Source organism: Colletotrichum aenigma (genome assembly GCF_013390185.1).
Source record: "Colletotrichum aenigma strain Cg56 chromosome Unknown KSG_Cg56_contig02, whole genome shotgun sequence".
NCBI lineage: Eukaryota > Fungi > Ascomycota > Sordariomycetes > Glomerellales > Glomerellaceae > Colletotrichum > Colletotrichum aenigma.
In genome coordinates, this window is record NW_023500908.1 from 3,030,894 (window position 1) to 3,055,061 (window position 24,168).

Consider the following 24,168-nt stretch of genomic DNA (forward strand, 5'->3'; position numbering starts at 1 on the left):
CAGGTTTATCGGCGGAGCCAAAATAGAAACCTGACCTCCTCTCGCCTGACCAACGGGAAAGGAACAGGCCGTGGGATTCTTTCGTCGGCAAATGAGACGCCTCGGCACGCCGCTATCGCCGTCGTTTCTCAGCAAAAGAAATAAGAGCGAGAATTGAATAGTCCCGTGATGCTTGTCGTTGAAGTAGATTGTGGGACGTGTCTGCTCGCTCCGGAGTTTCGACCAAAAAGGCCCCCGTTTTCGCCAGCAAGAGCCGTCCCGCCCCTCCTCCCGGGGTAGTTGGCAGAGTTGTCTGTCGTTCACCGCGCGCGCTGCAGAGACCTCGTAGTCTAATCCCGCGGTGGATGCGTGGGCCGCCCATCAATGTCTCAGACTTAGGCTGAGAGAGTGGCTCCCCTGTGTCCGCAGCTGATGCTGACTAGACTTGTTGGAGTAGGTACTGTAGATTGGAGGTATCAAAGTATTGACCGCCATACCCTGCCTGACCTCTAGGTTCTGCCTCACCACCCTCTCGCAGAGAAGGGTGGTGGGGGAGGAGAGACAAGTTGCAGATAGGGAGGGTGGGATGGGGCAGGTGGGAGGCTTGCCCTGGCCACCATCTTGACGTTGCTTTGGGTGGTGAAGGAGGGCACACCCCACAACATCCCACGTGTCCGGAAGGCTTCCCGGTGCCATGGGCGTCGTGTCTAGCGTGCTAGGCATGTCGAATGGCATGATATGCTGCTTCGGTTGGCCGACATGTCGCGCTAGAGCATGCCGTGATGCTACTCTGCTCCGCGGCGGACGGCGCGGGCGTACGAGTGAACTCTGAGTGCCGAATGGCATCAGGAAAACCTCTGTCCAAGGCCTGTTTGATTTCCTCCATCGTCGTCTTGCATCGGCGCTGGCCACCCGATGGAGGGGAGGGGGAGAGATTGAGGGAGAGGAGGGGTGGGCAATGCTCCGAGCTTGAAGCTACTAGCGGTCCGCTGGTCGGTTTCCCGGCGATTATGACGAGGGCTTGACGCGTAGCAGATTGCGACTTTACGTTGTCGTTTGTTGGAGAATTAGAGGAGGGGCCGCTGAGAGGCTGCTCGCCCGGCTGGAGAGTTCTTCAAGGTGTCTGCAGAGTGTCTGTCTGGTCTCTGCGGACTGCCGTCCGACACTCGAGACGCTGAGTGATCCGGAACGGCGTTGGGGATCGCTCACAGGCAATCTCCCTGTAGACGTCCAATAGAGCCCCGGAGTGCTGACTCAGGGGATCCTCGTTCTCTTTAGTGACTAAAGTAACATGGAAGCGCCAGCCTTCGTCTTCCGGCCGGCACAGGTCCAGGCGTCCCTTTGAGTTCCCGAGCGCTGAAGACAGGCGATCCCTTCTCTGCACCATCCTGTACCTGCAGCTGTGATTTGCGCTGCTGTCCAGTGTCTCCGTCATGTCCAGCTGAGAGGCAGTCGTAAAGGACACCATTCCATTGGATCCGCCAAACTCTGCATAATGACTTCACATGTCAGTTGCCCATCGACTCATCCCATCCACATCGCCCTTGTCGTCGTCTACTGCCTCTGACGGTGAAGAGTCCGGAGATTTGAGTGAGCGAGGGGGGTCCCCTATGGCCCTATGCCCTCCTTGGAGAATGATGAGCACCTAAGCCCTCCAGGGACACAGCAGCAGCAACATCGGTAGGCCAGCAGGAGCTCCATGTCATGTCCCTTACACCGTACTGGCCGCACAGAGGATCGACGTGCTAGAGGCAGATCTCTTAGTGGCATCTATCGCTGTAAAGCCCGCTCCATACAGGGGCCATTTGCCCGCCGGAAGGCCTGCTGGACGATGGATCCTCATCACCTCATCCGCTCTACACTAACAAGACAAGGTGAACGTTGCACGCAGATACCCGCTCTGCGAACGATGGGACACAGAGACAGAAAGAGGGTCAATAAGACGATGCCGTCGGAACGTGCTCCAAGGTCGATGCTGACGGGATGTGCGGCAGATGAAGCTCCCCTCAGCCACCAGCCTAGCCAGGCTATTTCGACCTTGGCCCGACGCTATCGCTGGCCAGGCCGCCCTCATGGTCTCTTGTACGGGTACATGGCTTTTGGAAGGGAGCTTGTACCTGAACTAAAGATACTAACTAACAAAGCCTGCGATTAATGTTGCAATATTATGGCCTTGACTCGCTGTAAGCCGGTCCAGGAATTGAGATCCTCGCAGAGTAAGGTATCAATCCGACGGTCCCGCGTCGTCGCCTCGCCTCGCCTCGCCAGCCCGGAAAACCTGAGCCAACATCATCATCGTTGCCAAGACCAGGAGGAAGCCGGTCTCCGTACCCAAGATTTACCGGACTCACACCCAACTCATCGTCGTCGTCCTTGGAACCCCGAACAACGAAAGCTTGCTTGCAACTGGATGGTGTTTCTCGGCCGAGTATTGGACGGCCTTGGATCGAGGAGTCGCAAGTCTTACGTACTACTTTGCGGACGACTTAAACCCAACCAGGACGGACCCAGATCCTCTTCCTTCTCCGCGGGGCCGTCGACGTGTCGACAGCATAAGCTCATCCAGGCTAGTCCTGCCAGGGGAGCCCATGAGAGATGAGGGCAACAACGCTGAACTCTGTCCGCAACCTCTGCTAAGCAACATGCCTGGTTCCAATGGCATAACCGCGTCAAGTGACCGGTGTTGCGCCCTGCGTCATCTCCAACGTCGCTCATCACCATCAAATCTCAATAATCCACAGAAAATCCCACCCACTAGTCTGAGTAAGGGGTGGCGACCACGCCGGCCGGCTTGCTGGCTGGCTTGCTAACCTGGCTTTTCCCACTGTGAATGTTGTTTTCCTAGACGCTGAGTCGAGTCTCCTCCTCGCAAGCCATGACCGAAGGAGCACCACTAAGACAGGAAACCATGACAAAGTTATTGTGGCAGCCACCGTCGACGACCACACAACAGCCATGCTAGGCCGTTTCGGACGGGCGTTGTCTCAGGTCGAACACCTCCAAAAACGACATCACACACAATCTTTGCTGTGGCGGCTTGCTTTCCGGTGCCAGATCTTGGTTCATCAGCCCCAGTTCTGGTTTCTTCCCCATCCCATACAGACTAAACAGCCTCCATCCAACGCAGTAGCTGCTGTTGAGGTTCATGTGCTGCGACGGCTTGGCATCACATCCCCCCTCCTCTAAACCGTGTCAGGGAACCTCCCTAATCCCATTGGCTGTGTTCGTGGCAGTGTATCCGTATCCGAAGCTTGTCGGTGGGTTTGCATGGCAAACGTTCGTTTGACGGCTTCTGTCATCAAGTTTAAGCCGATGATTTGCTTTTGGGGAGGGATGCGGGAACGACGAATGGGCTGGACCAGCCAGCTGGCCCTTCCTACCAACTAATGCAACAACTCGGGTCTGAGATGCACCGTGAGACAGCTTCATCTCAAGTCGGAGGATGGGGGCGGGGGGTGGTTTCTTTCCAGGTCCGCTAGGTTTCCGATCTCCCGAATCCACCGAAGACTGGACCAACTCGTGGTCAACGACCCGTACGGGCGGGAAAAAGATGGATTTGCTGGAGTAACCCGCGGACGCAAGCAGGCAAGCAAGCTGCGAGGGCACAGATGGGTCAGTGGGCAAGCATGTGTCCTGTACAACATCAAACACCGGATAACAACGCTGCTTGCTTGTCTGCCTTGCTTTGCTGTGCTTGCGCGGTGGGGTCTCCGGCTGGCTTCGGCCGGGCGGACGGGCGGATCGAGCCAAGACCGACTTCACGCCGTGGTTGCCGAGCCGGAGCGTGCCGATCGTCATCAGTGAAGATGCCGGTCTCCACTGTCAACGCGGCCGAGATCGGTTGACGTCGCTCGATGGAGTCGGGTGATCTCGTGGATGCGCACGCTGTTGCTAGAATTGTGGGAGGCTGGGGCGAGGGGGGTGTTCGAGAGAGAGTGTGGTCACGCGGTGATGCATGCTCTGGAAGCGCCGCCCCAGGTACGGCGGTTCTTGGAGATGATCTCCAACGATCTCCCGGGGCTCTTCGTGGGGGGGGTGCGCATGCTAGCATGCTACGATGATCGCACGAGCGCGGGCAAAGCAACGATTGCGAGTCATCGACCCGAGATTCTCGGGTGACGAGTTCTGAACTATCATGTGCCAAGGGCTCTTGTTGTTCTCGGTTCTCGTGAAGCGGTTGTGACTATCTCTCAGGCCATCCCGATTATTGATGCTTGCTGCGGAAGACTCGCTGCTGATCCCGTCTTCCCCCCTGCACTTACATCCTGGCGAAATTGAACGGTTGTGGTTGTGCGCGTCGCGATGTCGCGTTCAAAGTTTTTTTCTTTGTCGCATTGAACCCAAGTCTTCATGAGATGTGATAACTGAATTTTCGTAATCCGGCATGCGAGCAGCGGCGACTTGTCTTCAAGCACTCACTCCCTCCCTGCCCGCCGAGTCGGTGAAACTCCCTAGTGATAACATGACTTAAACCAGAGTCTTGCTTCGGTACCATACGAATTCCGCCGAATGCGGTCTCACCAAAAGCAAGATCCCCAGAATGTCTCTGGAGTATGACGCAGATCCAGGGCAGCGCTCTAGCCGCCGTATCGTCGGGTCATCTCATCGTCGTGAATCGAGAATCGTCGCAAGGGCGGTGAGACGGGCATCGAACGATTCATCGCTCCTTGCAGGGAGAAGCAAATCTCAGCTGCGCTGGCACTGCCATGGTGAACGGCAGGGCTGCGGAGCGTCTGAGGCAGATCTTGGTGCAGGATCTTGCAGGGCCACGGCCATTAGCCACTTTTCCAAGGGATGGTGATGCAGGACTGCCTGCCTCGGTGCCTCCTTTTTCTCTAACTTCGTCATATATCGTGACTTTGTTGTGGGTAGTGTTTTACCTCAGGTGGCAAGATCGCTTAAGCTGAAAATTGCCAGCTGCTCGTGACCATGTGCGATTTCCAGGGTTCGCAAGGGGGAAGAAATGTGAGATTGTTGTCTCTCCTATTTTTCTGGTGGTTGACGATGTGGGCTTCCAATGCCTGGGAGCCAGTGGGAGGGGGAGGGAGGTCGAATGAAGCTGTTCGGAGAATATGATAACTGACGAAAACCTTTTTTCATCAGATTGGCCCCCTCGCTTCCGGGAACCCTTGACGACCTGACCTGAGAACCTGAGTAAAGAAAGGAAAAAGCAATTATGCTCCTCTTCAGATCCACCGATGGGATCGTCAACGTGCTATGCGGGCGGGGGTGGATGCCAGCATGCGGTACGGTTCCTTTGGGTTGGGAATTCTGCCAGATCATCGTCCCAGAGACCCCAGATTGACGATCGGGGCCAATCTCACGGCTGTTGCGTAAAGCAACTCTGAGAGACGGGCATCGGACGGGTTCCAGCCGCGCAACGTGAGTCGAGATGCGATTTGTGGGTTTCCTGACTGAGAAAAAACAACAACGCTTCTTCTGTCAAGATGATAGAAATTCTGTGATGACCATGTTTGCTTGTCATGAACCCTTGTCGATGGGGCTAGTCGATCAACCGCACCTCCTCAGACAGGACGGCCGTGCCGCTCATAGGCAGGTTTGACGGGTTGCGCAATGCAAGGGAGGTGTGATCCCGCCGAACGACGAGACGCCGGCCCCGGTCCAGGTTCACGCCCCCGACGTTATCACCAACGCCGTAGGTTGGATCACCACGGGGAACGGCTCCCGGACAGGTCCGGACAGGGTGGTCTCACATACACCACTGGCGAAAACCCGTTGCCAACGGGCTGGAGCCAGGCGGGATCGTATCATTGGGGAATCTGACAGGCCGGGGGCCGTTGTTCGTTTGCGGTCCTGGTGGTTGGTGTTGAGAGAAAAAGCAAGCATGCCCGTATGTAGCTTTCTCAATCGACACTGTGTCGTGATAAAAGGCCGGTCCAGGTGGTGTTTGCTTGCAACATGTTTGCTTTTTCCTGTAAGCCTGCGCGGGGCGAGACTTTTTAAAGCCGCTTGATATTAGTTGATTTGTCTTGCTCATGTCTCTTCTCGCCTGCTGACCTGTCACTTGTCTCTTGCCTACACGAGAAAGTGAGAAGAGACGATATGGACGAGGAAAAAAGCAAGGCAACCAGCTGCGATGTCTCTCGTCTGGCGAGGAAGTAACCGTTTGTACCGATACATCCGTTCCAACGGTGGTCCCAAACTCGCTGATGGGCTTGTTTTTGTCGCCCAATCCTGATCGGGGTCATTCGGCGAGGGTTTCCGTCATCCTCAGGATGAAACAGGCTCAGCTTGGGTAATGCACAAGATCTCTGGCGACGAAGAGAAGAAAAGATATAGGTTACATGGTGGTTCGGGGAAGATGTTGACGGCAGAAAGACAGATGCACGACGACGAGAAGGTGTGTGTCTGTGAGGCGTTCTCCTCAGTTTCGGTGTCGTCTTCGCTTGCCTTGGCTGCAGACGCCGGCAGTTAGCTGATGTCACGTGGTGAATATCCCCCTCCTTCCTTGAAACGGCGGACGATGATATAGCGATGGATTATAAGGCATTCAGATGTGATTGATCATGAATTGGCGATTTGGAATCGGTGGTGAGGGCATTCAGGGGCAAGAGAAATCTTGGTTCGAAACTTTTGTCGCCGCTGATGCTCTCGATGGCGATGTTCCAGCCCTCAATCGAACCGTAAGGCAATGGAAGCTTATCTCAACTCGAAACTTAGTGGCTGTATTATCATTATATCGTGTTACTGAGTATGCAATGTAATCATTGTTGTATTCCGACGATGGTTTCGCCATCGCAGGAGGTGAACGACGACCCTGTGAGCGTGTTTGCAATGCTACGCAGACTTTCCTGCTTGAATCAAATGAGAGTTGTGCATCATCCGTGAAAGTAGCAGCGGTTCAGTTTTGTTGTACAATTGAGGCTGGTGAACACAGAGACGTTGAGGCTAAGGACGTATTTGATGATATGGTCTCCATATCAAAGCCACCACCAAACATCCGAATAGCAAGAAGAGAGGGTAAATAAAGAGAAACAAAGGGAAATATACATTTAGCAGCTCTTTAAATCAGAGTGTCAGTCAGGTATCACTTCTAAAAGCCCATATGACGTTCGTGTAGACACAACTCGCAGCTATCGTGAGCTTCATCTCAGTATAAGTGAGCTCCACAGAGGGGCAAAAACATCACCAAAAAAAAACATACAACACCGGGCGTTCGCCGGTCGTCACCGACCCGACTACTACTCCAGCCCTCATCAGCTTAACTATGGGAGAGCGGACGGGATCCCGTGTTCTCCGATGGGTATGGTCGTATGTGGTGGTTTGTGAAGCCAGAGATGTATATGAAGGGGGGCTCTCAACTGTGTCCGCCAATCGTTCAGAGAGTAGTTTGCGGAGAACAGTACGCTTAAGATCAACAACAAAAGGTGATTTGCGGTCTTATCATTAAAGGAATGTCATTACTAGATTTTCGGCAACTCCATCGATGGAAAACGTTGATATCAACATCTGCGCCTCCTATCACCACTCTCATGTAACCATCCACAGCATCTGCCCATCAACTCATGTGCGCTCCCCATCGTCAACGCCCACAAAAAGCCATGTCTGTATGTATATACCGCCCTTGGGCAACGCCAAACAAAGGAACTTTCCTTGGCCGGCCAGCCAGCCGATCCGGACTGAACCAAGAGTGCACCGCCAACCCATATTCATATTCCAACAACGCAAGTAAAGACAATTCGTATCCTCCTTTTCTATCATACAAACAGAACAAATGAAACCGCTCAATATTTTCCGCCCATTCTTTCGAGGTCGGCTTCTTCTAACACAGGACTATTCACCCTCGCCGCTCCTCCTCTTTGGAACGAGCTCGTGCCAATACTCGTAACACCGCCGCCGAAACTCCAACTCCCCCAGCTGTCCCGGTCTCTGGACTCTCTCGCACATCGTTCTGTCAGGTCACAAAAGTCCTTCGAATCCTTCCCCAAGACGACGCCTCTGGCGGGGTTCCGTGGCGGTATGAACCCGGCTGCGAGGGCCAGACTTACGTTCTGCCCGGCGTCTATTGACTGTTGTCTGAATAGCGCAGCTGGACTGACGGGACTGACGGGACTGACGGGACTGACGGGACTGACTGGGCTTACGGGCGGCGGTGGCGGCGGAAGCGCTCGAGTAGGAGGCGGACCGGGACATACAAGGTCTGGTATGCGCAGAGGAGTGTCATGCGGACGGGGAGGTCGTGATGGTGACGGGTAAGGGAACGCGCTGGAGATGTTGGAGACGGTAGTTGTCGTGCGGTTGCTGGCTGCGCTGCCTATGCTCACCGTCTTGATAGACTTTCCATGGAAGCTGCTCGATAGCGGAGAAACGGGAGGTTTCGATGAACGGTATCCTTTCTGTGCGAGCCTGGCGCTCACTGGATCGGCAAAAGGAGACTGCGGAAAGCCGCCTGGGCCATGATAACTGACTGGAGTTCCTGGGAAAGAGCCTCCCGCCTCTGACGTTGTTGTGCTGATCAATGAAGGGAGCAGATTCCGTTCTTTCAGTCGGGGTGGTGGTGTGAGTGTGGTATGATGTGTACCGTCGTGCATGGAGTCTTCTGGAGATATTAGGGGCGTGGGTGAGCTGGCTTGAGGAAGTGAGGGGTGCTTGATTTCGCTCTTGATGCTCTGAGTGTAGCCACGACGGGAGCGGCGTCGCCAGATGCATATCGCAATTGCTATGATCGCAATCAAGACGATGCCACAAGATATCCCAATAGCTATCTTTAAGCCTAGGGAAAGACTGCCGCTAGGTCGTCTCCCATACGATTGATTTGAAGTTGATGCGCCAGATGTTAGTGCTGAGTGACTGGAAGATGTTGATACCATGGCCGTTGCCGACGTTGAGGAGGGCTTCGCAACTATGGCACTTGTGGCCCAAAACCCCTCCTCTGAGGTGGATGGTCTTGAATCGCTCTGGAAGAAAGGCTTTGAACACTCTGCGTAGTTGATGACGGCCGAGCAGTCGTATTCTAAAGGAGGCGGCCCCGGATCTTGAACTGTTCGAATGCCGTTGCTATGGGCCAAGGTCAACAACACAACTGACGGTGATGGGGCGGAGCAACTCACTTATGGCAGGTATTGACGATGTAATTAACACCAGCTAACAAGCTGTCAGACGATAGCCCGATGTCATTGACAGAAAGCTCTACTCACGATCCTGCCCCATGGACGGGAACACCCCGCAAATCGACGAGTTGCAGCAATAAAGATCCCACAGCTGCTTCGTGTTCTCAGTCTTTGAGAGAATCCCGCAGGCCTCGGTCCATTTTGAATCTCTGAAGCCCGGTACCAGTTTCTCAAGGAACTTTCGACCGCAGTTGTCGATGCATTGAGGCGGATCTGGAACATTGGACGCTATTTTCCCCCATTCCCTTGCCCAGACTGCAGGATAGCAGCCACTTCCCTCCGAAGCCGTCATCGCTGGGCGAGCCGGCCTACGCCGCCGGCGGCTGTGAAGCAAGACACTTCAGGTTAGGCGTATCCCTCAGGTGAGTGCGACGATGTAGATATTGTAAGCTGAGTCGGTGTACACGCAGCTTTCATAAAGTCAGCGACTGGATCGTGGAGAAAGAGTCGGTGTGAGCTGAGAGGGGGTTGGTGGAGGCTTTTTCACTTTTGACGGGCACTATTGATAGCATTCGGGGGCAAAACTTGATGAGCAGTGGGGAGTCCTTGCAAACGCCGCCCCCGTTGCTATATACTGATGCCAAACGCGAGCCGGCCGTCCCTCCCACGGAAGACTTGGCTGCCTGAAAAGGTGGACAATGGGATGGTGGCCATCCAAGCATGAACGGGGTGGCTACACTGCTGTGTCTGCCCGCGGGTCGCAATGGCCTCGTATGGCGCGCCAGTCACACAGCTCTCAGAAGGTTGGGAACAAGAGAACTGCACGCACCCGACTGGCCGTGAGGATATGCACATAAGGGATGAGTTCCGCGCGGGCTTGCATCTTGACGTAGGGAAAGGGGACTACGGAAGTGAGATTCCCACCGCAACAAGCAGATATGTAGATGCCCGTTGGCTTGCAGGAAAACCCAAGGATGCCTGCTTTTCCTGGAATTCGAGTCCTGAAACCTACCAAGCTGAGGATTTCGCACGGTCTGGTTCTCCACTCGAAGAAAGGTAGGTTCGGGAAACCGGAACACCTCCTCCTCAGCTTTCACCAGCTCGTATCGTGAAGAACCCATATCCAAGATTTTGGACATTTTGTTCAGATACACCCGAGGAGCCTTGCTCATCTCATTTCAAGATTGATCTTGCAAGAGCCTGTAGAATTTCTGGATGGGCCTGCGCTCGCAAGGCTCCTGTGTCACGAACGGCCTTACTTCGCACGAACTCAACAGGAGGCACGGCGGGAGAAACAGAGTCGAATTCCAACCAGTCGGAAGCTCACTCAACAGACCTTTCTTTGCCCGACGACATTTGGTCAAAACCTTTTAGGAATCTTGGCCCGTCAACGTTGCTCACTAAGCTTATACGGGATTGCCTCCCCGCGTGGACGAATGATTTTGAGGTGCCACGAACGGGTCGGGATCTTGGAGGGGATGAAGAAACACAGACCACGGTATCACAGTGCTGGATCCAATGATTTTCGGCCTTACGCGAACGGCCACAGACACTGTAAGACTCGTGCGAGAGCATTTCTAGGTTGGAGTTAGCGTGGTAGCACCGGCGGCCAATTTGGGCCTGTTCCAGCTTTGCTGGCTCTAGATCGGCTTCGCATGGAATGTCTCTCGATTGAGTGCCCTCCCTCGTGGGAGGATTGCTGAGCGATTTTCGACCGGCGGTGTGATGTCCTGGGCCAGCCATGCGACCTGTGACGATGCTGGAGGGACAAGACCAGGATGAAAGCTGAAGCATGGCCAGATGCTCAGCAGTGATTGAAGGAACGAGTTTAGCTGATTTGAATGTTTCCAAAAGGGCAAATGCTTTGCGTTTTAGAAAGCTGGGCGTTCGGTGGAAATTCGTTGGTATCCAGGTCCAAACAGCCCAATATGCGCCTACCCGTGATCTGCTGGCTTTCGCTGCGCCGTTTGGCAAACCTGGAACCAGGAATTCCCGCAGCCTGACTTGAGCGGTCTGGAAACAGAAATGGACCGGGAAGCATCGGTAGGCTTTGCTATGAATTATTTTGTCTTGTCATTCGATATATCTTAATTCCCCCGAATCACCGAATGAGGGCAAAGACAAGGATGAAAAGTAAGCCCTTGCGAAAATCTTGGGTAGATCGACGGTCCGCCAACCGCTCCGATCCACGAGGACGATAATCGTAGGGCTGTACGACTCACGTGGGAAATGTTCCGCATAATAAAGCCTCGCAGCTTGGGATGTGACGTTACTGAGCCCTGAGGTGTGATTCTCATAGGTGTGGCGTACGGTGGTTGGAGATCGACGGCCGGCGGCTGCAGCTGGAGAGCCGCTGGTTCGTATGCACGGAGAATATTGGCTCGCTTCTCTTGGTATTGGAGAAAGAGGCGCAGTTGAATCTTGAACAAAAACGTGGTGAGTGGCTGTAAGGCTCTCAGCTTCAAGAAGTAGTAGGTTTTTTCAGATTCGTATCGAATGTGTGGACCCCTCACATATGAGCCTTGGATGCTTCGATATCGGCGCTTATGCAGGGGAAGAATGAGGTTGAAATAACCCCAAGGCGTTGTCGTCACTGGGGATTGTTTTGTCTGAACGCTGTCACGAGATGGTTTGTAATAGACGTTCAAATCTTGCAGGTTTCTGTTTAACACAAGCTGCCCACGGCCTGTGCCGCAGGCTCAGAGATCCGAGCTGCGGGGTATTCAATACTGAATAGTCAAAAATCTAGAAATTGCTTATATGCTCTTTACGAAAAAAAGGTCTCAACTAATCTTGACTTGGAAGCTGGTATTGGTTTTCAGAAGGGTTTTGCACTTCAAGGTTGGTGTTTTTGTTTCCAACTTCCATAGCTAACGAGGCCCTTTCAATCAGCTTCTCAGTTGCTCATAGAAACTGCGAAGATACTACTGAATATTTGATTAAAATCATGTGCGCAAACATCTCCACATCTTAAACGTCGTGAATCTCAGTGCATGGAAATCGGTCAGTTGTGTGGCATGAGTGACGAACATCTTCGTCAATCATCTGACTGATCTGACAGCTGAGCGGACAACCTCAGGAACCCCAAATTCGGCATATTCCTCTCCCAAGTCAATGACCGGGCGTAGAAAAAAGGTTGAATGACAGCGCCGGCTGTCAAAGTCAACTTTGTTCCTCACGACAGGCTCACAAATAGCATCTGAGTGCTGGTAGAGTAGAAAATTGCAACTGCGATGAGAGACAGCGGGTAATCGCAAACAAGATGTGGCAGACAGTTGTGCTACTTGATTTTTAGCCAGAATCCTCGATTGTTGTTGGTTGCTCTCGATAAACGATCTTTAAAGACTCGGCAATCCCCCGGTGCTCCAGGCTCCTTGCGCCGGGCAAAGACCCGCTGGCATCGGCACTCGGAGCCCACTACACCGACGCCACAGCAGGTCCCGCTCCGATCTACAGCGGTCCAATAGCACCGCTCCCGCAAACAGGAGCTCCAAGCCTCCTTCGAATTCGATCTCAACTTTCCCATCCACACTCAACACCTCGACCACGAACGCGCTTCACGATCGCCTTCCCTCGCATAAAACCTCCAGTCAAAATGTCTGTCACACTACACACAACACACGGCGACCTGAAGATTGAAATCTTTTGCGAAAGTGTGCCAAAAACAGCAGAGGTAAGCTCCCCCATCTCGCCGGCCGCCTTTCCAGGAAAAAGCAGGTCCCTAACAGAGAACCCTCCTCCGCCAGAACTTCCTCGCCCTCTGCGCCTCGCACTACTACGACTCCTCCCCCTTCCACCGACTCATCCCAAAGTTCATGGCCCAGACCGGCGGCCCCGCCGAGCCGACCCCCGAGAACCCCAAGGGCGGCCGCTCCATCTGGGGCGGCGCCTTCGAGGACGAGATCCGCCCGGCCCTGAAGCACTCCTCGCGCGGCATCGTCTCCATGGCCAACAAGGGCCCCAGCACCAACGGCTCTCAGTTCTTCATCCTCTTCGACAAGGCGCCGCATCTGGACGGGCTGAACACCGTGTTCGGCAGGCTCATTGGTGACGACAGCACGGTCACGCTCGCCAAGATTGAGGCCGTCGAGGTGGACAGGAAGAACCGACCCAAGGAGCCGGTGAAGATCGAGAGTGTCACCATCCACGCGAACCCGCTTGCTGGTTGACCACGACCTGGAATTGCTATGTGCTGAAGAGGGACGCTGCGTTTGAGGTAGCTTCGGACTGCTGATTTTACTGCGATGATACCCGTACGCTATTGCCCCCCTTGCCGGCTGAGCCGCCGCTGACGTTCTCAAGATTAAATTCTAGACTCTAAGAACATTTGCACGGCCTACCGTCATCAAAAAACAAATGCTCGTCCACCCTCAGTCCTAAATGAAAGCCTTCTTATCAGCAGCCCCCTCAAATTCCATCTCAACCACCTATTCAGCCCTCGGCTTTCTCCCGTACCCATCCAAGGTCCATATTCGTCGTTCCAGCCTCGACTAGCCAACAGCCTCATTCTCTCCTCGTGCCCGATCTGCACCCCGTGCAACGCGCTCCAAAACGGCCTCGCGACTTTGCGTCTCAGCAGCACCACGGCCGCAGGCGTCACCACCTCCTTTGGCGCCGCAACCCCTTCAAGCTAGCCGGCCGCCCTCGCCCACTCCACGGCCCCAAAGCTCGGAGATGGTACCACTCGCGGAACTGCCTGGGTACGGACACGGGGATCCACGTACGCAGGTCGTGTTCCGTCAGGGTCCTCCTGAAAAACTCCTCGCGCGAGCGGAAGAGCGGAGAAAAGAGTTGGCGGTGCGCGGTTCCGGGGAGGGCGGGCAGGCTGATTCTCAGGCAGTACATGCCCGCGGCGGCTTGGACAATTGGGCGAATTTTATGGGTAGCAGAGGCGATTTTCCGAAAGTCTTTGTTGGTGTAGATGAAGGGAACTTCGACGAGATCTGTGAGCGTCATAGTCCCCTGATTAGAGCATCTTTATCGCGGCGTCATTGCCGTACAAATGGCAATGAAATAGATCAAGTGAATACCCGAATACAAACTACCTTTCGTGAGAAAACGCTTTGAAGACTTATCTCCTGGGACCACCAAGAAGTGGATGGCATCCGAAACGGTCCAGTCAGTGAGGTGTAGATAAACAAGGCCACTAGCATCAACAACCAACAATCACACAAACAGCATCAGCTCATGGCATCGAGACGTGTTCATCAAGACTAGCATTCAAGCTCTTTGAAAAGGCGGTCTAGTCTAACATCCAGTGTGATTTGAAACCCGCTTGTCGCCCCCACGAAAGTTTCATATTGATATTGAGAAGAGGAGCCATTCCTCCACAACGCTGGCAAACGCTCCCGAGCGAACGCAATTCCATCGCATACCTCTTTGATGCAAAGAACCCATTCCATCCAGTCGGTCGTCTTCACTCCCCCAACCAAGAGAGAAGAAGAAAAAAAAAAGCACAATTTGGGATATCATGATCTCCAGAGCAATCGAACCACGCCTCCCTGAAAATCTGCAAAGAAGAGACCTCCCGCCGTTTTGTGTCATTAAAGCAAGCCGCTCCCGGTGTGTTGTTTGAAAGAAAGTCATAAATTGAAGCCAATGGGTAATCGTGGCCCCGGTAACCTGGCCTCTTCGCCGTTCAGCCGACGCGCCGCCTTTTAGTGCCACGATCAGGACTGCCAGTGTACGGGTCAAAGCCGTCGCGTGCGATTTCTTCCGTTCCACTGCTCTCACTAGGAGTGTTGGCTGCATTGACAGCGGCAACACCGCCGTTGGGCGTAGCAGCGTCCAGGGAAAAGTTGAAGTCGGTTCCATCTCCCTGGAAGACGCCCCCTTGGAAGGCATCATCACCTTGGAAAGCATCTTGGTTGAGGAACTGGTCAATGTCAAGGTCAGACCCAAAGTAGCCGTTCTGGTGATTGATGTTGCCGTTCTCGTCAATGCCAGGAATCCGACCGGAGGGGCTCAGGGGGCCCAGCATGCTTGAAAGGTGGTCCAGCTTGGCAGCTTGCTCTTCTTGCATCCGCTGAAGAGCGGCCAAGTCGGCTTGGTTGTATTGGATATGCTGCAGGGAAGGCGGAGGTTCGGCTGAACCCATGATGGGCGAGAGTGAAAGACCTGATGTGGCGGGCATGGAAGGGGCGTCGGTGGTAGCGCTGACAGATGGAGCCGGCGGTCTGGGAGAAGCGGAGACGGAGGGCCTTGTTGTTGGCGTGTTGCTGGTGGGCGTTGCGGAACGGCCAGCCATGATGTTGAGCATCTTGGTGCGCTGGTCATTGCTCATGGTGACAGGGGTGTTATTCACGACCTCGGGCAGGTCAATGTTGGACGATTGGTTTGCATGGTTTGCGTTGGTGTTGTTGATGATCTTCATCATGCTCTCGTGGGGGTTGGTCTCAAGCTCCTGAGCCAGGTAGTTGCTGGGGGAAGATACATGGTCTCCAGGTGACGTGTCGAAGAGCTCTGTTACTGTGCCCATCTCACGGTTGTTGTACGGCTGGGGCGTGGGCGCGCTAGATGCTGGGGATGGAGAAACTGTGTTGGCACGGCCGTTTGGAATTGGCGGCAGAAGCGCTTGTCTGCGCTTCGCGAGGTTCATGTTGTTATTCGCCGCAGACTGCGACTGGATGTAGTCTCCAAGGTCCACCACACTGCCCTGAGGCACAGAGCTGTTGTTGTTGGCATTGGGGATGATGCTCGCCAGCAAGTCGTTCACGCTTTGAGCGCCTGCCTGATCTTCGAGCGTCTTCCTAAAGACGTTGGCCAGGAAGTTGAGGATGGCGTTGATAGAATTTTGGTGACGATCGTGCTGGCTCTGGAAGACGACGGCCTGATTGTATAGTGCCGAGTTATCTTGCTGGATCCGCTGGATGGCCGACATAATCAACCTTTGCTGATCCCGCAGCTTGGCCAACTCTTCGCGAATGAGGGCCATCTCCTTCTTCTGGATGGGCATGTCCCCCGCGGGCGGGAGGGCTCTGCTAGACGGAGCGCTGGTGGCGCCGAGTCCTTGCGTGACCCCGTCATCAATAACAACATCCTCCTCGCTGTCGCCCTCGATCTCTACATTCTTGGCGCCTTTCTTGCCCTTGTTGCCGCTCTTGGGCTTGTTGATGAGCCACAGAAGATTCGGGTGGCCGCGACGGAAGAACGGGTTCGAGTACTCGCTGGGGCTCTTGTTCTTCCGCTCGCTCGCGCGCATGGAGTTGTCCGACAAGCCGACGCGCTTGTGAAAGCCGTACATGTTGAGTTGTCGCACAAATGAGGCGTAGTTGTTGTGCTTGAACAGATCGGGAATGAGCTTCTTCGCGAACTCGTCCTCGTCGAGAACGATGAACGAATCACCCTTCTCGGACCATCGAATCAGGTCGGAGTTCTTGTCGTCGTCCAAAAAGCTACGCAAATGTCAGTACGTCACACAATAAAAAATCCCCACACTCAGCGTGCTGATCGCATCGCTTGGGAGGGGCACGGAAATCTCTGACCTGCTGAGCTTCTGGACGAAGGGCGGAATTTGCTTCCTCTTCTGCTGCGCCTCTCTCATGGCCTTGCGAGCCATCTCCTCCAGCGCCTCGATGTTATCGGTGGCAGTCATGTTGCCGTTTGGTTGTTGCTGCTGCTGTTGCAGAAGGGCGTTGTCGTCACCAACGAACCAAGGGTCGGCGGCAGAATCGAAATTTGGCCTGGCAGCGGTGGGCACAAGCGCTCTGTTCATCTGTCTTCGTGCAAGAGCATTGTTGGGGCTCGGCGTGGGCTGCACGAATTGCTGTTGTTGGCCGGGGACAATGCCATACGAATTCACGGCTGGGGGTGCGGTTCCGTCGACAAGGGCGGTCCCGTCTGCTCCTCCCCATCGCAAAAACTGATCGCCCGTCGGGCTGGGAAAAGACTGCTGAACTGCTGGCATCGGCATGGCAGGTGCTGGTGATGTTCCTGGGGCTGGTCTCTTTCGGGGGTTCGAGGACATGGGTATGTACATGTAAGTATCGCAAAGATGCGAGCGAGGGCCGTCGAGAAAAGGACCAAGTCGCCGTGATATGCAGAGCTTCGGGGGTTGAGGACAGTGGCGGCTGCGGGGACCTTCTCAACAGCGGGAACTTGTTTGATGTTTTTTTTTGTCGCGGGCCGCGGTTGTTGATCGTATTGTAGATTTCGGGGTGCAGGTTGCCTGACAGCCTTGTCGAGTTGTGGAAGCAAACCTTCCTCTCCTGAAGGCTATTGGATTGCAGGACCAAGGACGGATGGATCGGTCGGGATCGTGCAGCAGAGGCGGAAGGGCGCTTGTCGCATGCGCAAGGCCGGCTCTGGCGGGAAACGAAGGAAGAGCGGCGTTGTTGTCGTCGTGGTCTGGTCGGGCAGGCGCGCTGGGTTTCCAGGAGCTCGTGGCAGAGGTGCACCGCACAGGCGCTATATATGACGACGGCGGTGGGTTGGTTTAAGGTGTGTCACGGTCGTCAAAGGCAGGCAGGCCAGAGCCTGAGTCAATCGCTGGGAGCCTGGGACGGTCTTTCGCAAAGGAAGTGTATTGTGAGGCAGAAACGGCAGGACAATCGTTCGAAGTTCGGGCGGGCAAAGGGGCCTTGTTGCGATAAGGCGGTCATCAGTTTCGGCGCAAGGATGGGATTGTCTTGGTCTCGGCGGACTTTGCGAAAGCTCTGAATGGGAGGTCCGCTTCTTTTGGCGGAGAGGTGACGAAATGTGTGTTGACCCAAGGGACCTTAGGTAAGGCGACCTAAAGGCAAGGTCAGGTCGGTGTCAACGTGAGGTAAGACGTTAGGCGCCAGTCCCATCCAGCCGCTCGCCAGTTCAGTCAGCGCAACGTGGAGTAGTGTGCTGGACGGGAGGTGTTGGCGGCGGAGCGCGTCCGTACTTTTTTTTTCTCTCCCCTCTAACACCTGGCCTGGTGGGGGGAGCGCAGCTAAGACTGCACGCACGCTGCTGCAGGACAGGGCGGTGTCTTGGTTGGCAAAAAAGATTTCAGGAATGAGGTTGTATCAGTGCCTAACAATTGAGACACACGACAGCTGGATGCCCATGCAGAGGGGGAAAAACGATGAGGGCTTGACAGCAGAGTAGAAAAATTCGAAAGGGATTGACCTGGAATTGTCTAGCCCGTCTGAACACCCGAAAAAGAGAGGATGATGCACCCATTATCAAGACGACGGCTCTCCAAGGGACTCAAGGCTGAGGTCCCCCAAAGTGGGGACCCTGGACAAGCAAGAGCCCCATCCACGCAGTGTTTCCCCCCCTTCACAGAACATGCACCACACGCCTGGGCACCGTGGGCATTCAGGGCCCTCGAGTTGGTCGGGATGAGGTCCCTTTGCCACGGGACAGACCGTCCGGTCCAATCAGCTGCTGCCTTCACCGGTGTGCTTGGCATCAAAATCACGTGCTGGTACCGCTTTACGCAGGATAGACCGCCCCGTTATCCGTTCACGGGTGGTCAACTTTGCATTGTGCAGCATAGCTGTGCAGTGGATATGCATGAGCCAGGCGCAAGAGCCACCAGCTGTCAGCGTGCCCGTCTGCAGCGTGTCCTCGACCAGGGGATCCATCCGACAAGCTGGCACCAGCTGTGTTTCCACCAGTGCTGCTTTAAACATGGGGTCTGGACTCGGCCGAACTGCCGTTTCTCTGCGGTGACAGTGGTGACAACTGCGAAGCACATCCCAGGCCATTTCCCCTCTGAGGCCATCGCGATGAGGCATGTGGAGCCGGCGGGGAGCCTTTGCATTTGTAACGTCATTTTTCCCCGATTCCTAGCTTATTTTTCGATCTCAGCCTCCAAGGCACGGCCCCAATTCAATTACTGTCTGAATAGCATCACGGAACCCAATTACTAACGCGTCCCTGAACTTTCAAAACCCGTCAACACGACCTTCCAGGGGTATCATTGGTTTCCTCGACAAATGCGCAACCCAGAGTCGCATTGCACCCTTGTCGCTTGGCCCGTTTGGCCGGTCCGTTCTTGTCTCCTCTACCTTGCTCCTCTGCCCGCAAGAGCCGAAGCTCTCGCCATTTTTGCATTCCGTGCCTGGTCCCATTCCCGTCCGGAGTTTCCGCTCCGGGCCTCTCGCGATGCCTTCCGTTCTTCCTGGAGCGTCCGGGCCTTTTCCCTGGGGTCAATCACAACCAACTCGTCTTCGGCCTTCTTACGGTAGCTCAGGTCCTTGCCCAGCTTATCTGCCTTGAAACTGAGTGCATGCGACATCCATCCCTCATCGTCGCTGTCTTCCTGTCCAGCTTGGTCCCATGCCTTGCAGCTTTGGCAATCGGCGATGAAGTGCAAATCACAAAGTTCCGCCTCCTCCTCCGCGCCTTGTTTTTCCTCCCCGGTCTCCTCCGGATCGACAGATACCGGCCCATTGTCCTTTTCCTCCGGAGCTTGCTCCAGCTTCGACTTGAATGCCTTCATGAAATCCAGCGCTTGTTGGTCCTCGCGGGCGCTCGTGTTTCCCCCGTCCCTTCTCTTCCGGCCGCGTATCGATGTTTCTGGGATCATGCTCTCGAGAGCAGACTTTTTGGTTTCCTTGACCTCCTCGGATTGATTGCTCCGCACCATTCCCGCCTTCAGTGCTTTAATCTCATCGTTCATCATCTCGAGCTTCGATTTGCGCGGTCGGTCCTCGGGTTCGGGCGATGGAGACGCTGGTGCCCGAATTGGAATGTCACTCTTCCTCGGCGGTGACAATCGTTCCTTCGGCGGTATCGCCGCTATTTCCTCAACGGGAGTGGATTCGTGTCTCGCAGGAGGGGTTCCTGATTCCACCTTGTTCTCTTTCGTCTTGGCCTTTTTCGGTTTGGTTTTCGTTTGGGCGGGTTCCTCTTCCTGCGTATCCATCACGATCCTAGTGTCAAACTTGGTCTTTTTCAGAACCGGAACCTCCTCCACATCCCCCTCCTCATCCCCAAAGCTCAGTAGTTGTTTCCCCCCTTTCCTCTTCTTCTTTCTTTCGACCACCAAAGTCTTTGGTGCTTGGGTCGCCACCCTCGATCGCTTCACCATGTCCTCGAAGGGATTCACGAGGATTTCAATGCTCGTGATCTTGACGGGATACATCGGTCGATCCGTCCCAGGTGTGACCTCCAACTCGCCCATCTTCGCCAAGTTGTAAATCGTATCGCCCGCGACTCGACCGAACAGGGTGTTTTTGTTGTTGAGCTCCTCGGCCTTGTCGAGCGTAAAGAAGAACTGACTACCGTTCGTGTCGGGTTTGCTCTCGTTCGCCATGCCAAACTGCCCGCGCCGATTCCACTTCAATCGTGAGTGGAACTCATCTTTGAACCCGATACCCGTGGGACCCGCGTTGTTTCCACGCCGCTGGTCCATTGGCCAGGCATCGAGCTCGCCGCTGAAGGCGCCGCCGTCGTAGATCGACTCTCCTCCATTGCCTGTGCCAGTCGGGTCGCCTCCCTGCAGAATAAAGCCAGGCACGAGTCGGTGGAAAATTGTGTTGTCATAATAGCCGTCGAGGGCCAGTTGGAGGAAGTTGCGGCAGGTAAGTGGTGTTTGCTTTGCGAAAAGTTCAACCGAGATGTCGCCCTGCGTCGTGTGCATGATTACCGAGGCCGTCGGCTGCGGCTCGAGATTGTAGATGGACGACATCTTGATCGGTCGAGATGACACCTCTCCCCAGTCCGATATTCGATTCTCGTGTCGAGATTGATGAGTGAGGCTGGTGTGAAGAAGATTACGACGTGAGCAGATCGGGTGGGTGCAGCTGTTTACCAACGAAGGCGAGCTAGGAGACTTGGAAGGATCGTCGTCGCGAATCGCTTATCGATAACAGTCACGTGATCCTTCGTCATACCGAATCGTCGACTGTTTCCATGCCTTTCCGCGAAGGCAACTCTAGCTTATCAAGGTGCTTTCCTGGGTTTCCTTACAAGCCATTCGGGTCAACTCCGACCGCAAGCCAATGCCTGAGAAACGGCCGATAACCTTAGATCTACTGCATGTTGATCGGGAACCGTTGAACCGTTTGATGCAACCTCGATCTACACTAACATGCGACGCTATCATCGTATCCAAAAAGTCCGAAATCCGACTCGGCCGAGTGCTGTCACTTACACGGCCGTGCCTTCTGGCCATGTTTGGCGTCCATCAAAGCATCCATGGCAAATGTAGAGGAATCTCTGCTGTTTACCCTAGTAGTACTTATACGAACTGGCTAACCTTGTGGCATAATTTTGGTCCGCGAACCGCCAGGCGAGCACCACATTACGCCTACCTGGTATTGTCGAAGTCGAGAAAGGTAGGCCATCTATAGGAAAACTTTTCTTGTTATTTGAAGCGCACAAACAAAAAGTCAGCTCGTTTTCAAGACAACAAATTCAAAGTGATGCCTCTTGATTGTCGCCAGTCCTCACTTGTTGAAATCATTGGGTGCCAATGTCTTGTGACCCTATTCAGAACGCCAAGCGCAAACGACCACTGTACGATTCCGACGATGGTTCACCCATCAGGCACCTGAAAAAAGAGACCCTCGAGGGCCCTGAAACCCGGCAGAAATCTGAACATGTAACCGACACCGAGGTTTGTGCACTGAAGCTGATGTTGTTCAAAGTCAGCTTGACTGCATCCGACCTCCCATTGCCAAGCTATGCCTCGAAACACACCAGAATCTCCGTCAGAGAAGAGATAACAACATGTCCGAGAGAGATAATCGATCTCTTGCTCAAAGACCATTCCGCAGGAACGCTGCAGGCCAAGGAAGACGAAGCTCGGCGACTATGGCAATCGTTCATTGACGAAGCAGACAGTCTTTCTGAGGCCCAGAGTATTGGCTCTAGCGGATCCTCGGTTGCATGCGTAGCCAACGCTCAAGCGGAGATCTCCCTCGAGGGCGTAGACCGGGAGGCTACCTTGTCAGCAGACGAGAGTTGGGAAGAGGGCAAATATGGCGCATACATGGACGCTGACGAGCCTCGTCCACAGTCTGAGAATGGGCCGCCAAGCGATGCAGAACTGCAAACCGAGACAGGCGACATGTAAGTTTCCAATAATGATAGCCGTTGGAAAGAGCCCGGTACTCTTTCAATTTACTTGGTCGAAAGGTTAGCTAACGCCGTTGAAGGATGAATCGCTCAAGAAGCCGACAACAGTGTGACCAGGCTGACTGCTGTTGCAAATGCTACATTCCGGGATGCTGTCTCCCGTGCCAAGAAATACGGGATGAGGACCTGCTGCAAGGACAAAACGAAGAAATCTCTGAGATAGGTCGGCGCGAAGACCGCATCCTTGAACATGGTCTCCAACACCATCACAACCAGAGCTGAGAACAAAGACAGCCAAGCCCCTGCTCTAGCCCGCCCTCAATGATGTAATGGAATGAGCCACTTGCACGAAGAACAAAGCAAGAAACACGAAGCCGAAACAAGCCTTATTTTTGGGGTATTGATTTGTCTATTTCCTCTATGAACGGTCTTTGGCAAAAGTGTTCGCAACGATAAATGGGAACACCAGTGTGGCATCTGCATAGACCTATACCTTAATGTCAACATTGTCTTTGTCTCCGAAAGTTCTGCAATACGACATACCTTGACAGCATCTGCATTAACCTTAATCTTTCCCCAAGAAACGGCCTCGTCCGGCCTGGCTCCGGCATCGCTTCCGTCAAACTCCTGGCCCGTGTTGATGTACACGGCCGACTCGGCGCCGTTGCGCATTAAACATGCGTTTGCGATGTGGTGCTTGATGACACCGCCACCGAGGATGATCATACCAGCGCGCTTCGCACGCACCGAGATGGTGTTGATACGACGGATGTCCTCGACGATGTCGCACTTAAGCTGCCTCGGCGAAGCCTTGAACGTGTGGAAGTAGAGCATGTCTCCCAAGCTTCCGTCGGTAAGTGCCGGGCAGAAGACGGGGATGTCATTCTTCCATGCCCAGTAGTAGACGGAGCGCTCGTCGTTGATTTCCTTGCCCAGACGGTGGATCATCTTAGATGGTGTCCAGTTAATCTCACCGTCGGTACCCTTGCTGGCCTCCTGCTCTTCCAACATTGCGTCAAAGATGGGCACAACCCAGTCCTCGAAGGCGCGGTAATTTGAGTTTGGCACGACGAGGTTGCCAATTCTGTTCTGCCCCTTCTTGCGCAAGTCGGCGCCGGGTGCACTAAAGGAGGACATGTAGGTGTCGCCGAGGCACTTAATGAAGTCCTCTTCGACGCCACCGGCCGTTGTCACAATGGCAGAGACATGCTTGTGCTTTACAAGCCATCGGAAAACTCCTCTCATGCCGGAAGAAATCATATTCGACGTGTAGCCGAGAAAGATGGTGGTCTTATCCCCTGTCTCGGGGTCTCGCCATGCCCTCTTTTCACCCATGTCAGCTGGGTCGCATCACAACAAGACGGCGTGACAGCCTACCATGTCGTTGATGATCCGGATGGACTCGCCAAGAGACGAGGCCTGGAAGCCCATGTACTTCATGCCGTTGAAAAGGTTCTCGGCGGTGATGGGCCCGTCAAGGTCGTCAAAGTCCAGCTCCTCCACCTTCTGAGTGCCCTCGGGCATCTCCTCGGACACAACGAGCACCGCATCGGTTGCTGCCGCGGGCGGGGCGTTGGGGTTCTCTTGAGACGCCATGTTGCCTGTTTTGAGCAGAACTAGACACACGTCAGTTCAAGACCCGAAAGCAGTGAATCGGGTTGAAGATGAGCGAGATGCATTGTTTTCAAGGTGAAATTGATGTCTCAGGCTGGCGGAACAGGTACATACCAGCGAGTGGCGATCTTGAAATTGTGGACACGAGAAATCGGCGGAGAATTGCACAGCGAAAAACCAGACACAAAGCCCTGTCTCAGTCTTGAACCAACCCGAAATTTAAATCAGGATGTGGTGAAAGTAGATGAAGGGAAGCCACCTTGTGGAAAAAGTCCATCCACAAGCTACCTCGCAGACACAAACCACATGGCTCCGTCCAATGAATGCGCGGGCGGACAGAGTCAGACGGGCATGGAACGACTGTGACTCCACGCCGCGATGTCCAGAGCACAGGTCGGCCGGGCTCCACTCTGCAAAGAATTTTGACGGAAAGGTGGAGTCGAGGACGAGAAAGGGCCGCAGGGTCTGAGGCGTGCCAGGGCCAATCCTTGTCGCCCTGTCGCTT

At 54.4% G+C, this 24,168-nt stretch overlaps 4 protein-coding genes across 4 annotated transcripts; 1 reads left to right on the plus strand and 3 right to left on the minus strand.

Moving 5' to 3' along the window:
* Positions 1–12,645: 12,645 nt before the first annotated feature.
* On the plus strand, positions 12,646–13,219 carry CYP10 (Peptidyl-prolyl cis-trans isomerase-like 3; the record flags this gene model as incomplete). The annotated part of the gene is made up of 2 exons (XM_037318125.1): positions 12,646–12,723; positions 12,797–13,219. 2 exons carry the CDS (start codon positions 12,646–12,648, stop codon positions 13,217–13,219), a joined length of 501 nt encoding a protein of 166 aa, XP_037183022.1.
* Positions 13,220–14,688: 1,469 nt separating this feature from the next.
* hsf1 (Heat shock factor protein) lies at positions 14,689–16,962 on the minus strand (the record flags this gene model as incomplete). Its single annotated transcript, XM_037318126.1, has 2 exons — positions 14,689–16,444; positions 16,535–16,962. 2 exons carry the CDS (start codon positions 16,960–16,962, stop codon positions 14,689–14,691), a joined length of 2,184 nt encoding a protein of 727 aa, XP_037183021.1.
* A 2,067-nt stretch (positions 16,963–19,029) lies between these two features.
* On the minus strand, positions 19,030–20,658 carry CWC27 (Peptidyl-prolyl isomerase CWC27; the record flags this gene model as incomplete). The annotated part of the gene is made up of 1 exon (XM_037318127.1): positions 19,030–20,658. The coding sequence occupies one exon, from the start codon at positions 20,656–20,658 to the stop codon at positions 19,030–19,032; it is 1,629 nt and encodes a 542-aa protein (XP_037184295.1).
* Positions 20,659–22,467: 1,809 nt separating this feature from the next.
* dys-1 (Deoxyhypusine synthase) lies at positions 22,468–23,645 on the minus strand (the record flags this gene model as incomplete). The annotated part of the gene is made up of 3 exons (XM_037318128.1): positions 22,468–22,536; positions 22,593–23,372; positions 23,427–23,645. 3 exons carry the CDS (start codon positions 23,643–23,645, stop codon positions 22,468–22,470), a joined length of 1,068 nt encoding a protein of 355 aa, XP_037184296.1.
* Positions 23,646–24,168: the final 523 nt, after the last annotated feature.